The sequence below is a fragment of the Capsaspora owczarzaki genome (assembly GCF_000151315.2).
Source record: "Capsaspora owczarzaki ATCC 30864 unplaced genomic scaffold supercont2.1, whole genome shotgun sequence".
Lineage (NCBI taxonomy): Eukaryota > Filasterea > Ministeriida > Capsasporidae > Capsaspora > Capsaspora owczarzaki.
The window spans coordinates 1,541,480-1,556,689 of NW_011887292.1; the positions used below are offsets into that span (position 1 = coordinate 1,541,480).

Consider the following 15,210-nt stretch of genomic DNA (forward strand, 5'->3'; position numbering starts at 1 on the left):
ATCGCCACCCAGCTTCACCTCCCACGTTCTACAGTGATCAGCATCACCCAACGTTTCTCGGGAAGGGCGACGACGAGCGACAGCCCCCGCCCCGGTCGCCCCAGCAAGCTCAAGTCATTTCACCGCAACAACATTGTAGCACAGATCCTCCTCGATGAGTCCGACACCGCACCCGAAGTGGCCGCCACTATGCGCACATTGTCCAAAGTTCGTGTCTCTCCATGCACGATAAGAAGGGTGCTGCATGGTGCAGGACTTGTCAACGGAGCGAAGGTCAAAAAAGCCCTCTTGAAAGAGACACACAAAGAGCGACGCTTGGCCTTTGCACTCGCTCATCAGCATTGGACCGTCGATGACTGGCTGAGGGTCGTCTTCTCCGACGAGACTGCTCTCTATCTCTACAGGAACAACAACGGTGGTCGTGTATGGCGTCTGGTTGGCGAAACGTTGACCGATCGATGCGTGCAGGGCACGGTCAAGTTCGGCGGTGGCCATATCAATGTTTGGGGCGCCATCTCTCGTTTCGGAATTTCGCTTTTCTGCGAGGTCGGCGACGTCATGAACGGCGACACCTACCTCTCAGTTTTGGAGAGCGAGTTGCTAGCAAGCATTCGCGTGTGGAACAACAAAAACGAGATGATTTTCATGCATGACAATGCCCCTTGTCACAAAAGAAAAGATGTGGCGAAGTGGTTCGAAACCAATCAGATCACCGTCCTGGACTGGCCTGCGAACTCTCCCGACCTCAACCCCATCGAAAATGCGTGGAACATGGTCAAGAACAAGATCTACCAGGAGAGGGAGATCAAGAGCAAGGCCGCGTTGTGGGAACGCTTCCAAGCGGTCTACGAAGAAGTGCTCACGCCAGAGGTCTGCCGCGATCTCATTTCATCGATGCCGCGCCGCATTCAAGCTGTGATAGATGCCAATGGTGGTTATACCAAGTACTGAAGTGGAGCGAAGGCGCTGCGACACGTTGTTTGTGTGCCATGTAATGCTTTGTGAAAATTGGGCAAAAAATCCGCTCTTTTTCTGTTTTTTTGAGTTTCATTTTTGTCTGTTCTCGCTTCGAATCTTAACTCCCAGCCCGCTGCTTCACTTCTAAAATGTGTCTGGTACACCGTACCATGAATGAACATTCCGCGGGCGAGACGGAAAGCAACACAGGTCCCAGGGAGGGCGAAAAAGTGAAAAAAAGAGGGGGGGTCGAAATTTAATGATCGGGATAGTAGATGTGCATGGAAATAAAAGCCCGGAACAACATGCCTCAACTGATGCACCACAATAGTGTGTGTTGATTGCGCTTGTTTTGAATGCCACTTGGCCAGCTGTGTTTGTACCAAAAACCCGAACCGCAGAGGACACGGCTACAAAATCATGCGAACACAAGATGGTGCACGAGCTCGTCGAGATTGATGGACAAAGTTTCGACCTGGAGTCGAGGTTCACCCGTCCACGAATCCCTCAGTCCCTATGGTTGAATCTCTGATGTATTCATATCATTGTAATGAACCTGTATCCAGAAGGAGGCGGAAGGAAAGTCGATCAGGGGGGTCAGAGTGAGAATTCTACTGCTCCTTTGCCTCTCTCAGGCCTCTTCCCGTCGCCTCTCCGACTACCCTATTTTGTGATACATGTGTTTCTACTGCAAGTAACGAAACAGGTAGATCTAGACCGGAACATTATTACCATTTTTGCACATTCGCAGTGTTTGTTTGTTTGTTTGTTTCTGAGCAGAGTTTCCTGCCACTAGTGATACATGGATGGTGGAGGATTGCTACCAATCGCTCTGGCGGCCGTACCCCGTCGCACGGCTGCCGCAGCTCACGGCACATATTGTCGAGGACCACCCCACGCCCGGATGCGCGACCGTCACGCTCACGTCGTCGGACGAGGCCGCCGTGCCGTCAAGCTCGTTTGTCGCTGACTTTGCGACGCTGGCCAAGTGCGAGGTCGGTCGCGAGTGCCTCGCTTCCATCCAAACAATGCTGCTCGAGAACCAGCCAGCGCACCTGCAGCTGCTGTTCCGCGTCATGGCAGACAGCCCGCACAAGACCAGCTACGCCGCCTGGGTCGCGACGGGCGAGGCCATCCTTGCAGACATGGACGCTGCATCTGCCGCATCTGCCTCTTCCTCGACCACAACCACGGCTCAAGAGACACAGGCTCAAGGGACGCAGCCGCTCCCTCAACTCGACACCCCATCGCCGGCAGTTGTGGCCGCGAGCCTCGCCACTCCGACGACCGAGCTGCTCGCAGCATCGCCCACATCGTGGTATCCACACAGCCGCACGCTCATTCGTGTCAAGAGGCACGAGAGGTTTCTCCTGAGCAAGAATCATGGTAATTGGGACGACGGCATCGAACGCTCGTACGCTGACCTGGCATTGATGGCCTTGCGCGTGCTCGCCTACTACTGGCACGCCGGCCGCTTACCATTCGATCGCTACCTCATCCAGACTGCGGATGTTCCCACTCGACTTTTGAAGCTGGGGCGCGATGTCGCTCCGAAACAGATGCTCGCTGAGATTGTCGAATGCCTCAACCAGCTCGGTCTGCCCTTGGACGAAGGCATGATCGACGGCACAAACGAAGCGCATGATGTGTACGCTCTGCCGCATTTGCGCCTCTACCCGCGATTCGACTGGGACGAGTGGCAGACATACCAGCTGACCTGCCCCCTCCTCGTCCGGCACCTCTTCCTGGCTGTCTGGCACGGTGACATCCCCATCCTGAGACAGAAGCTCGGCGAGCTATCGGCACTTGTTGACAGCGGCGCTCCGCTGCTGCGCCAGGCGCTGCCGAACCTCCCCTTTCAGTCAAAGAGCGACGTCCCTGCATCAGTGTTGAGCGATATCGTTCAGAGAGTGTGTTTTGATGACACGCCGCTCGATCAGCGCTCACGGTGGTGGTGGTATCCGCCCAAGAGCAATACTGGCGCTGACCGCACGCTCGCCTCTGTGCTGACCGGCGAGCTGCTTACGAGTTGCGTCTCGCGCTGCCAAACCAACGCTGTCACGCTCCTGCATCTCGCGGTGCTGCGGCGCCATGCTGATGTGATCCGCATCCTGGTGACGGAGTGCGGCATGCCCGTCGAGCTCGGCCTTTGGGCCGCAGTGCGGTATGGCCTCGTCGACATGGCCCGGCTGATGGTGGAACTTGGGGCGACACCGACCCGTTTTCTTCTTGATGGGGTCGTTCGCAACCTCGACTGCGACATGCTCCGCTTCCTTGTCGCGGCTGGCGGCGTCGTCACGGCCCGGGAGCTCACCGTGTACACCCTTGAGCACGACATCCCACGCGCTGACTTCCTTCAGGCGTTGCTTGAGCTCGGCGCGCCCATCGACGCTCAGGTGCCGGCTTGGTACTATTATCGGGCTTCTGACCGTACAAGACCACATCTCGTCGATCTGCTGCCTCGCCTGGCTGCCAAGAGTACGCGCATCGTCCCGCTGCTGCTGTCATACGGGGTGCGGAGAGGAGCACGAGCTGCACTGCAACACGCTCTCCTCGCACGCGATCTGGAGGTCTTCCGACTGCTGCTGCAATCCATCCCCATATCCGAGCTTGATATGCATCTGTGGACCGAGTTTATCCCCCGGTGGCTACCCGAGTCATTCAGGCCACTCTCGCCAGCTGAACAAACCCGTTTCATACTCGCGATCGTCGAGTACGGGCTGCCACTGCCCAGCGCCCTTCCCGCTGCCGACGGAACCGAGTTTGACTTGTTCGCCAACCGCAAATCGTACGACCTTGCTGGACTCTCGAACACCGAGAAGAGCATTTACCGAGGTGCGCAGTTCGCTGCGTCTTTCGTTGCCTTCAGCGAGGACACTGCGGCCATTCGCATGCTCATTGACCACGGCAACGGCGCACCCTGGCTTTTGTTGCTTTGTGCGTCTGTTCGGCCTGAGTGCCCCGACCAGTTGCTCTGCCAAAACGTTGAGCTGCTTATTTACGCCCTGTCGCGACTGGAACACGATGCGGCTGCGCTTGTGAGCGAGCTGTGTTTGCTCGAAACAGCTTGCGAGTTACGTTCGGCCAGTTGTGTTCTCCTTTTGCGGCTACTTGGCATTCCAGTCAACTATAGCCGAGAAGAGTTACTTGCCCGGTTTCGCGCTGCGGTCGGTCCAACCTCGCTGCAGCGCGGACAGTGACGGAAATGCTGATGGAGCCTTGGGCGCAAGTCTGGATTGCCATGCGTGAGTGCTGATGAGTGAGCATGCCGCTGGTTGACATGGCTTTGGGCGGTTGTGCTGTTTGCTTGCTGACAACGAGGGCTGCTTTGCTATTTTCGTTTTTTTTTGGCAGTCACTCCCCCCAAGATGTCGCTGTTGAATAGTGCTCGCCGGGCGCTCTTCCGCGCGCCGCAGCCGTTGCGCCGGTTTCTGTATGATGACGCCCAGCATACGTTTGGCGATTTGTACGAGCCGATTCCGCCGTCGTCGGAACTACTCGCTGAGGCACGCGTGGAAGTATGAGGTGCGCCTTTTGCTTGGACAATCATTTTGTTAGAATATTGTCTTCAAAAAAAACCAACAACGCAGCAACATCTCAGCAAATGCGACAACGCAGAAACATCTCAGCAAATGTGAAATTGAAAAACAAAACTCAAAAAACGCACAATACAGATACAAGAGAGAGAGAAAGGGAGAGAGAGAGAGAGAGAGAGAGAGAGAGAGAGAGAGAGAGAGAGAGAGAGAGAGAGAGAGAGATGTACATTTATGTGCTGTCCATGGGTGTTGGGGCAGAGACGTCGTTGGCATCATTGTCTAGCTGCTTTCGGTCTTCCCATTGGCAGCTTTGAACGCATTCCGTTGCGACAAACAACTTGCGCTTGTCGGATTGGGAAATCTTTTGGAGATGCTCCAGATGGTTTCTTGCGGTGGTGTCTGCGGTCGGGCCTAGATTCGTTAAACCAGCCTTGAGATGACTCGTGAATGCGGTCCAGACTGTTGTGGTTCGGCTTCGGCATCGCACACCGCTTTGTCCAAACCACTGCAGTCGCACTCGCACTTCTGCGGACCTTTTCGATCCTTGAGATCGCCAACAAAGTCCGGGTCATTGCCGTTTCTTTGTACCTCTTTCCTTTTTCCTTTTTGCTCCTTCAAAATAAAAATATGAAAACAATCACTGATCCGGTCTCAGTTTAGTCGTCGTTCCGTTGTGAGTCGTTTTTGTTTTTGGGGTGTGCTTCGGCGAGCATGAATTGAACAAAGAAAATCTAACAGGGATGGAGGGAACGCCGCCACTTGGGCTGCAAAAGAGAATTGCTGGGGGAAAAAAAAAAAACAAGTCAATGATTCGGGTTGTATTTTTGTACAAAAATGCATTGTCGAGACACTCGCGTTGTTTGGTTTTTTAGTACGGAGTGTTGTTGATGAAGCTGGTGAGCATGGCCAGCGCATTCTTGGGCTGCGAGTAAGGAACCATGTGGCTGGCGTCGTTGACGACGAGCTTGGTCAACGAGCTGGCAGACTTGTACCAACCGGCAGCCACGCCATCGACGTACCAGGTGGTGTTGACAGCGTTGTTGAACTGGTCCTGGAACGGCCAGTTGATCTCGGCGGCGTACGCGGCGGTGCCGAGGTAGTTGCAGATGAGATCGTTGCCGCCGTTGTAGAGCAGAACGCGAATCTTGGCGAGAATGCCGGGGAGAAGCTTGAGCGAGCTGCGCTCCGAGTCGTCGATGAGGGCGAGGTGCGGCAGGTTGTTGCAGCCAACCCACTTGTGCTGAGTGGCCTGGAGCTTCTGCTTGACAGACTCCGAATCGAGGTACTTGGTGAGGGCCTTGTTGAGCGGGGTGGTGGGATCGCTCTTCTCGTTGATGTCGTAGACATCGCCAATGCCGCCTTCAAGAGTGAGGGCCTCCAGCATGGCGTTGCCGACCACGGTGGCGGGCACGTACAGCTTGGCGTCGAGAAGCGCCTTGTACAGCACGTACGAATCGTCGTAGGCATCGCGTTCGAGGGCAGTGATGCGGCCGTGCTCATAGAGGAACTTGGCGTTCTGGCCAGTCTGGTAGTAGGGGGACAGCCAGCCGTTGCCAATGCCAATGCCAGCGAGGTTGAGCGTGTTGGTCTGCTGCAGAATGTAGTTGGCAATGTGGGGCACGTAGTGGCCGCCGTAGCTCTCGCCGAACAGGAAGAGCTTCTGCTTTGCGTACTCGGGGTGGCGTTGGAAGAAGGTGGTCAGGGTGATGTAGGCTTGGCGGGCGATTTCTGCAACGAATTATTGGCGCGGTGTGAGAAAAACACTGCTCGTGTCGGAAGGAAGGGTGGATCCGCAAAAATGCATCCAACTTACCAGCCTCGTTCACGTCATAGCCGAGCGGGCTGTTGGTGTACGAATAGCCCGTTCCGACGGGCTATGCGCAGCAAGAGCCAAAGGTCATAAAATCAGAACCGTGTTTTACATTTTCATACAGCATTGATTGATTTCGAACGTTGGCTTACCTGGTCAATCCAGAGAACGTGGGCGTTGTTGTTCCACGAGTACGGGTTGAAGACGAATGTCTCGTTTTCCAGGATCATGTACGGGCCGTTCTCGATAAACCTGGCAGTCAAAAAAAAAAAAAAAAAACCACAGTCAGTGAAACAAAGAAAATCTGAGCAAAAAAGAAATAGGTAAATAAATACAACTCCACATTTGAAAGAAGACGACAACCGGAATAAAGCTCATAATGGACAACAGTTGATGGCTTGAAAAAAAAAAAGCAACAAATCGAAAAAATAAAATAACAAAAGTCAAATAAATAAAAAATGGAAAAAATGAAAAAAAAAAAAAAAAGGAAAAAAGAGTCAACCTCGCAAATTGCGATTGCGTCGCTTCAGCCACATGACTTTGAGATAAAGGAACTGAAGAGCCCGGCTTGCAAGGCGCAGCAGAGGCGCAGCAGCGGGATGAGAGTGTGAGTGTGGATGGAGATGCAGACGCACAGGCCGAAGAGAGAGCTGCAGCCGGGGCCGCCTTGGAACCAGACGACGACGGGATCGGTCGCCGGAGTGGCCGAGCGCGACTCAAAGAAGAGGTAGTAGAGCGACGAGTCGTAGACACTCGACACGTTCGCAAAGCCAGAGTAGACGTTGGTCGAGTTGAGCGAGCCAATGCCATCGAGGTAGTCCACGCGCACTTCGCGGTTGTCGGCAGTCGGGCGCGGGATGGCAAGCGACGAGGCGAGTCCAGCCACACAAGCAACAGCAGCCACCACGGCCAAGAAGGCAGTCCGCTGCATGATTTGAAAGAAGAAAGAAGAAGAAAAATGAATGAGTGAATGAATGAATGAATCGAGGGAATGGATACAAGGAACAATAAAAGGGATTCGAGTACAGTATCGACCGATATTGCGAGAGTCAGCAAGGGAATGGGAAATCGCCGCTGTTTGGCGTTGCAAGGCGGGGAGTTGATCTGTGCGGCGCTATTTTAGTTGCACATAGTCGCACTGTTGTGGATTTGGATTACTCGTGTGTAGTGCTTCGTTAGCTCAGTCTGAGTTTTTTTTTCGGTTTCGTCTCCTCCAAGTTTGTTGGAACCCTTTAGAGCGTTGGATCTTGGCGGTCCCCAACGCACACTCTATCCCTCAATCCCCATTTCGCTATTACAGCACATACCAAAACCGCGCTGCTTATCTGATATTCGAAATCCCCAAAAGCTTTGACCAAAACCTAGAGAGCAGAGATGACCAAAGCTCATCTTCCGTCAGCGTTGGCCGCCGATGTCACTTTAGGACGACCGACCGAGTCGCCGACCCTCGTAGCAGCAGCAGCAGCAGCAGCAGCACCGATGGACGCGACGCTGCCTGTGACGGCTGCGCTCAAACCACTGACGGCGACGACCACGACGACGACGACGACGCAGCAGCCAGCTGCCCACCCCGCGCTGTGGACGGGCTTTTACAAGAAGACTGTGGACGAGCGCCGCGATCTGCTTGCACTCGCCTTCCCGCGGGTCCCGCAGCCTGCATTCGATGGCCTGGACGAGACTGCTGCAGACAACATGGTCGAGAACTGCATTGGGTATGCAATGCGCGTTATTGCAGCTCGTTCCCATGTGACTGCAATTCACACGGTTCTCAGAACCTGAGGGATTGTTGGACATGGTGGTTGATATGTCGTCACCACTCGACATGATTGCACCCTGATTGTGGCATTGATGTCAACACTCACACTCATCGACTCGACTAAACATGGCTGTGACCTCACACAGAACGATCGGGCTGCCAGTTGGGTTAGGTGTGAACTTTGTCATGAACGGCCAACCCTTCGTCGTACCAATGGCAGTGGAAGAGCCGTCCGTCATTGCAGCCGTTTCCGGCGTCGCCAAGCTGCTCGCGGCGCATGGCGAGCCAAAGGGCTTTGTGGCGACTCACAGTGAGCGAAACATTGTGGTTGGCCAAGTCCAACTGCTGGACATTCCGGATATGGCAGCTGCCGAACAAGCAGTGAGTTCACCGCTTGCGTTTTGTTTGTATTGTGCATTGTGGCTTTTGTGGTGGTTTTCTTTGTTGAGATGGACGATCGGCTGGATGGATGGCAACAACCTCATTTTTTTTTTTGTTGTGTTTGATCCGGCACAGATTGCTTTGGAGAAGGAACAGCTCATCGAGCTCGGCAACATGTTTTGCAAGAACATGGTCACCCGCGGTGGCGGTGTTTGCAACGTGACGTTTCGAAGAGTTTACTTGACCCCGCGAAGGCGAAACGGGAACGCAGTGGCTGTTTCTGTCGTTCCGGTCTGCTTGGTCGTTGAGATGCATGTGGACGTATGTGACTCGATGGGCGCCAACTGCGTCACCGGTGTGGCTGAAGGCGTTGCGCCAACGCTCGCGCGGCTGACCAACGGTCGGGTGGGCGTGCGCATTTTGTCCAACCTGACCATGGATCGGATAGCCACGGCCTCCTTCCGCATTCCAACCCGCGCCATGGCATACAAGGGCTACTCGGGTGAGAAGGTGGTGCAGTCCATGCTCGAACTGTACCAGTGGGCTGACAATGATCCCACTCGCGCCTGCACCAACAACAAGGGCGTCATGAATGGGATTGACGCCGTTGCGCTCGCTACCGGGCAAGACTTTCGTGCGCTCGAGGCCGCTGCTCACGCCTATGTTGTGGCTCAGCACGGCCGCTACGCGCCTTTCAGTAAGAATTTGTCGCAACTTTTTGCCCACATCGGGCTTGTAAGCGAACCTAAGAACTAAAAGTGTTGTTTGCTTTCCGCTTGTGCAGCTGAATATTGGCTGGAAGATGACGGTGCAACGTTTTGTGGCCAGCTTTCCCTTCCAATGCCGGTGGGTGTGTTTGGTGGTCCCCTGCGCACCAATGCTGCCTACCAAAATGCGCTCCTGCTGCTGGGCAACCCGAGCGCCAAGACCCTAGCCATGGTGAGAAAGGGGGAGGCCTTGTTGTTTGACGGTGTCGCCATACGTGAACGTTGCTGAACGACATTGCTTTGTTCTCGCTCGCTCTCTCTCTCTCTCTCTCGCTCTCTCTCTCGCTTTCCCCACACACACACACACACACACACACACACACACACACACACACACACACACACACACACACACACACACACACACACACACAACACACACACACACACACACACCGCAGATTCTGGTCTCGGTTGGTTTGTGCCAAAATTTCGCAGCCATGCGGGCATTGTCAACAGAAGGCATCCGTCGGGGTCATATGGCGCTGCATGCTCGTAACATTGCCATTGCCGCTGGAGCGCCCTCTCATGCTGTTCAAGAAGTGGTTGCCTTCATGATTGCCACCGACCGAATCACCGTGGTCGCGGCCTCCGAGTACCTCAAGGCGCATGCCATTCACGCAGAGCTCTTTCGAAGCGAAAAGGAGCGCCTGCAGCTCCTTTATCAGCACCAATTGGCGATGCCTGGGCTCCTGCTGCCCCATGCTGACTCGTCAGCTGTTGAGACTGCTGTCAACGCGACGGGCAATCTCCCCAGCGGCAATGATGCCGTGGTTGCCCCGAGCACGTTCCTGTACGAGGAAGCATTCAGTTCCACAGTGCCAACGGCAGACGGCGCGCCGGGCAGCGCACGCATGACATTCAACGTTGCGTTCGAAACACTTGGCGACACCCCCGAGTATGTCGTTTTTGACCAAGATCGCGAAAACCCGCTGACCTTGGCGCTCTTTGGACGTCGTGGCCACTCCTGGCTCTCGGCAGTCATGCGTTCGCTCGACACGTTGCGCCTGCCCTCGCCTGGCCCGCCTCGCGCCAACTTGCACGTGGTCAAACGGCTCAAAACACTGTCCATCTTGATGAACATTCTCACTCGCCAGCTCATGATTATCAATTCTGATGCCACCCGTCAAGTGCTCGGCCTTGTACTGGGAAGCAAGCGCAAGCATCGACTCCCGACCCACGCCAACGCTGAGGTACCCGCATCGACGACTCTGCTTGCTCCACGCTCTGTCGATCCGGCGGCTGGGGTGCACAGCGGCATCTCGAAGGAGTCCCGCCCGACGTTGTCTCTTCAACTTGCAGGCGCATCTTCCGAACCCGCGGAAACGCGCGCACTCCTGCAAACCAATCCACGGCCGGCCCTGTCCAGCCCAAGCTTTGTGTCGTCGCCCGCCACGTTTGCTCATCCAAATTCCGACCATCCTCTTGAGCATGACGGGGCGACTGAGTCCGAGCGCGAACGCTCCTTGCATCTCGACACTGTCCGGGAGATTGTCAAGCTGCGCTCGCACGAGCTGCGAGTGGGACTTCCCCTTCTTTTGTCGCTTTGGCACGTGTTTGAGTATCGCGTGGAGCAAGCTGCTGGACCCGCGCGGGACTTTGCTCGGCTCATTCTTGACGAGCAGTCCCGCGTTCTTTCGTCCTTGATTGCCAATCCTGCTGCGACAACCGTTGGAGGTGATTTCTGCGCTGCCCAGTCTGAATCTGGACCTTTGTCTGAGCGCTTGCTTGCAGAGAACAAGCGGGAGTACGACATTGAAGCACTCACCGACTTTCTGGGCACCCATGCCAAGCGCTTCCATGTCACCCTCTTCCTCCTCTGCGATGCTCTTGCCGACCACGAGTCGCGCTGGTCGCCGCCGCGTCTTGCTCGGCTTTGCCGTGTTGGGCGCTATCTCGAATGGCAAGGCGCCATCGTCCACGACATTGCACGCCACGACCGCGATCGCCACGATGGTACGCCCAACGCTCTTCTGTATTGGCTGCAATTGCCAACTCGAGATCGTGCCTCCGCTTCGGGTACTGTGACGGATGATTTGGTGTCAGAGTTTGTGCGTGTCGCGCTGTTGACGTGCGCCGAGCAAACTGCAGACTTGTTCGACCAAGAGGAGGACAGTGATGTGAATGACAGCTCTGAGAATCCAGTCTTTACTCAGTCTTCGGTCCGCGAGGCATTGAACAATATTCGCACCCATTACGGCAAGGCGGAGCTGTTTGCGCGCGAACAACAGCATTTGCGGGAGGAACGCGCTGCGTCGAGCTAGCTGTGTTTAAATTGACGCTTGTAACAAGTTTTTTGTACTGTAAAATCTATGTATCATCATTTAAATGCTACTTCCGTCGTGGCATGTGATCAATTGCTGCACGATTGAAAAACACATTTTTTTTTAATTGTGGATGAGGGGAGCTTTCCTAAATTTCACAATCTACCCATCTGGTCACACCTTTCACAAAACGAACGCTTTTGCTGAAGGGTTTAGCCCTTTGGTGGACTTTTGAGACTGGGGAGCAGCAGCAGTCGAGACGGCAGGAGTCGATGTCTTGTAGCTGTAGTAATCGTCGTCGTCGTCCGCGGAATTCACCACATGTGCTGGCTGAACAGGAGTCGCGACGACTGGTGCTGGGGCTGGGACTGCAGCTGGTGCCGGGGCGGAATGCTGCTGTGGAGCGGCGCGGTGAGCGGGAGCGGGAGCAGAGTGATGCTTCGGACGTTGCTGCGCTTGCTGAGGAGCAGGGTCGCTGCTGCGATAGCTGTAGTAGTCGTCGTCATTGCCATCAGAATTATCATTGGCTGCGACCTGGCCGGGAGCTTGAGTGTACACGGGCGCTGGGCCGTAATCTTGCGGCGCAAACTGCGGATACTGGCCGTACTGCGGGAACTGCTGTGCGTACTGTGCGTACTGGGCATACTGGGCGTACTGGGCGTACTGGGCGTACTGCTGCTCCTGCATGTACTGCTGCGGCGGCATTCCGTACATTTGTCCCTGTTGTTGGTTGGACCACTGGTTGTTGTTCCAGTCCGGGTTGGGCGGTTGGTACCAGGCAGAATCTGAGGGGTAGAGCGACGCATCGTCGCCGTAGAACGCCACCTCTTCCTCTGCATGCAACTCTGCAAAGCATTGCTCAATCAGGCGTTGCTCGTCGTCGTCGGGAGCGGCCGTGGAGAGCGTCCTGGCCAGCTGAGCCTTCGAGGCGCTCGAATTCGAGGTCGCTGCGGCAGCGCTGCTTTGTTGCGTCTTCGGGGCGGGTCCAGCCGCGTTCGAAGGGGCGGGCGCTTGCTTGCTTGACATGCTTGGAGCAGCAGCAGCAGCAGCAGCAGCAGAGTCGTGCGTGGGGTCTTGCTGGGCGTCCTCAGAGTCGAGCTGCCGAAGAAAGTCCTGTTCAAAGCCCTGCTCGTCCATCATCCACAGGAACTCTTCGAAATTTGGTTGTTGGCTTGCCATGGTGTAGGGTTGGGTTTTGTTTGGTTTTGTTTGTGATGCCTTGGTTGTGGGTTAGGAGGGACAAGCAGAGAAAAGGAAAAGAGAGGAAAAAGAAAAGAAAAAGAAAAAAAAAAAAAGAGAGACTGAGACTTGCATTGTGAAAAAAAAAATGTGATGAATTGTGCTTGTTCTGTTACTGTGTGGCTTTGTTTCAAACCCAGCACCACTCCACCAGGCTCACCAGGCTCACACAGCCAGACGAAATAAGGGTGAAGCTGCACCGGATTATCGCTCAAGTTCCTGCGCTTTCTGCGATTTTCTGCGATTTTCTGCGGATTGGCTTCTGTACTTGGCTTTCAACGCCTGGACAAGTTCAGTGCTATGCGTTGCTCAGAGCAACGACAAGGATCGGGACAAAAAAGGAACCACAGTCCAATGAAAACAACACACAGCTCAAGATTCAGCCAGTCAGCATCAGCAAGCGCGATTGGCAGCAAACTGCTCGACATTCAAGCCCAGAAACTCGAGCGCATTCAATCCAAGTAGCCGACGCTTCACGTGGTCATCGAAATCGGGAATGCTTTCAATCAGCTTCCCAGGCTCAAGCTCGCCTAGAGGGAAGGGATAGTCCGTGCCAAGCGCAACCTTGTCCACGCCAATCAGCTTGACCAAATACCGCAGGGCATTGGCGTCGTGCACGAGACTGTCGACCCAAAAGCGCCCAACATACGAGATCGGTGGCACTGGAGGGGAAGAAAGAGGAGCAGGAGTACGCAAAAAAAAAAAAAAAACAGTCAGAACAATCAACAGGAACAGGAAACCCCATCTTTCCTCGACTGCAGTACTCTCGCCTCACGCACGCACACAGGTCATGCAATCCAAGACATACCGTTGTTTGTGGTGGCGCAGATATCAGGCCGTGCATCGAAACCATGTTGAATCCTGCCAACAGTGAAAGGAAACGAGCCGCCGCCATGGGCAAAGCAGACCTATCAAAGTCAGACGGCCATGCATTCAAGCACCACAGGTGTCGAGTTAGGCTGCAGGTGTTTGGCGGAAGGGGTGACAACGAAGCAAGCGCATTGCAAATCTCGCCAAACCTTCAATCGCGGGAACTGCTCAAACACGCCGCCGAAAATCATGCTGCAAATGGCAACGGTAGTTTCTGTAGGCATGCCAATCAGCCATGGGAACCAGTACTTGGACATGCGGCCTCCAGTCTCCATGTCCCAGGGGTGCACAAAAATTGCCGCGCCGAGTTCCTCAGCAGCCTGAACACGGGTCGAGCGAGCAAAGTAAAACCGGTACGTGAGTGTGCATCCACAAAGTTAGAGTGTGATGTTCAAAACAAGGGGGTGGGGGTGCAACGGTTATCAAGTTGGAAATCAGCTGTGGCGCTTTACCGCAAAAAAGGGACGCAACTCGGCAGCGTCCAGGTTCCAGTCATTCACATGTGAGCCGATTTGGACTCCGGCAAGCTTGAGATCTACCATGCAGCGACGGAGCTCCTTGATTGCCATTTCTGAGTTTTGCAGCGGCACCGTGCCAAGGCCGACAAAGCGAGTTGGGTTTTTGGAGACTTGCTGCAAAACCAAACAAAAACGTTCGTTGAGGGATTTGTTCGTCCGCCCAGCACCTCTCAAGCGACCGGTGTGCATAATGGCATGTAGACCTTTTCTTGCAAATCCGAATCACCCATCCATCTCATGCTCACGGCACGCAATAGGACCATCCACACACAAAAAAAAAAAAAATACACCCAACTCACCTTGGCAATATCGTCGTTGAGGAAGACGGCCAGGTCCAAGGCATCCTCGGGCTTGGCCCAGTAGCTGAACATGACGGGGATGGTCGACAGGACTTGGACGTCGACGTCGTGGCCATCACACTCGCCGAGCCGCGTGGAGGCGCACCAGCAGTTGGACTCAATCACCCGGAAGGTCGTTCCGTCCTTCATCATGCGCGCCTTGCCCTGGGACCGACGAGGACGATGATGACGATGACAATGATGACGATGATGATGACGGTTCATGCAAAAGCAGAGCAAAGCACGCGAGACGGGTGAGGATTGTTGACAATGGTCAAAATTGGAGCGACGGCAAGTAAACCACGAGTCACTCAAAAGTCACACGAAGAAGGACGAAGCGGTGGCCATGCCAATGGCGTGGCAATGCATGTGTGGGGTGCATGGATAGTGCACGGCGGGTCTGCGCAGTCGGGCGGTGCGCGCGGTGCAGCGTTCACATGGCTAGCTGTCGGCAATTCAATTCGTTGGTTCTTTGCTCTTCCAAGTAAGTCGATGTACCTTCTCAAAGTGGTCGAGAGACACCCAGCCGCCGTAGCCGTACTTTTCCTTGAGATCGGGCCATGTTTCGGGCAGAATGTGTGTGTGGATGTCGACTTTGAGGGGACGGCTCATCGCGTGTTGAGCTGCGTGTTAACAATGGAATCAAGACTGAGCACACGATAGGCATAAGCAGAAGATAGAACCGTTCCTACGAAGCACACAAAATAATGCATAGGTCCGGTCAACGCTTGGGAAGAGTTCAGGGACGAGGGTCTTGTTGGCCAAAGGGGGAAA

General features: G+C 54.7%; 6 protein-coding genes across 6 annotated transcripts; 3 read left to right on the forward strand and 3 right to left on the reverse strand.

The window, feature by feature from the left end:
- Nucleotides 1-189: 189 nt before the first annotated feature.
- On the forward strand, nt 190-951 carry CAOG_08411 (hypothetical protein; the record flags this gene model as incomplete). The annotated part of the gene is made up of 1 exon (XM_011271680.1): nt 190-951. The coding sequence occupies one exon, from the start codon at nt 190-192 to the stop codon at nt 949-951; it is 762 nt and encodes a 253-aa protein (XP_011269982.1).
- An 812-nt stretch (nt 952-1,763) lies between these two features.
- CAOG_00463 (hypothetical protein) lies at nt 1,764-4,481 on the forward strand (the record flags this gene model as incomplete). Its single annotated transcript, XM_004365277.2, has 3 exons — nt 1,764-4,008; nt 4,146-4,202; nt 4,312-4,481. 3 exons carry the CDS (start codon nt 1,764-1,766, stop codon nt 4,479-4,481), a joined length of 2,472 nt encoding a protein of 823 aa, XP_004365334.2.
- Nucleotides 4,482-5,292: 811 nt separating this feature from the next.
- CAOG_00464 (hypothetical protein) lies at nt 5,293-7,280 on the reverse strand. The gene is made up of 4 exons (XM_004365278.2): nt 6,939-7,280; nt 6,456-6,555; nt 6,307-6,367; nt 5,293-6,221 (listed from the first exon to the last, which is right to left on the reverse strand). Exons 1-4 carry the CDS (start codon nt 7,232-7,234, stop codon nt 5,362-5,364), a joined length of 1,317 nt encoding a protein of 438 aa, XP_004365335.1. The 5' UTR covers nt 7,235-7,280; the 3' UTR covers nt 5,293-5,361.
- Nucleotides 7,281-7,493: 213 nt separating this feature from the next.
- Nucleotides 7,494-11,530, forward strand: CAOG_00465 (hydroxymethylglutaryl-CoA reductase). The gene is made up of 5 exons (XM_004365279.2): nt 7,494-8,015; nt 8,206-8,440; nt 8,576-9,137; nt 9,225-9,379; nt 9,609-11,530. The coding sequence occupies exons 1-5, from the start codon at nt 7,678-7,680 to the stop codon at nt 11,469-11,471; spliced, it is 3,153 nt and encodes a 1,050-aa protein (XP_004365336.2). The 5' UTR covers nt 7,494-7,677; the 3' UTR covers nt 11,472-11,530.
- Nucleotides 11,531-12,757, reverse strand: CAOG_00466 (hypothetical protein). Its single transcript, XM_004365280.2, has one exon. The coding sequence runs from the start codon at nt 12,648-12,650 to the stop codon at nt 11,655-11,657; it is 996 nt and encodes a 331-aa protein (XP_004365337.1). The 5' UTR covers nt 12,651-12,757; the 3' UTR covers nt 11,531-11,654.
- Nucleotides 12,758-12,956: 199 nt separating this feature from the next.
- Nucleotides 12,957-15,111, reverse strand: CAOG_00467 (aminocarboxymuconate semialdehyde decarboxylase). Its single transcript, XM_004365281.2, has 6 exons — nt 14,935-15,111; nt 14,398-14,601; nt 14,033-14,212; nt 13,730-13,900; nt 13,519-13,618; nt 12,957-13,372 (listed from the first exon to the last, which is right to left on the reverse strand). The coding sequence occupies exons 1-6, from the start codon at nt 15,046-15,048 to the stop codon at nt 13,104-13,106; spliced, it is 1,038 nt and encodes a 345-aa protein (XP_004365338.2). The 5' UTR covers nt 15,049-15,111; the 3' UTR covers nt 12,957-13,103.
- Nucleotides 15,112-15,210: the final 99 nt, after the last annotated feature.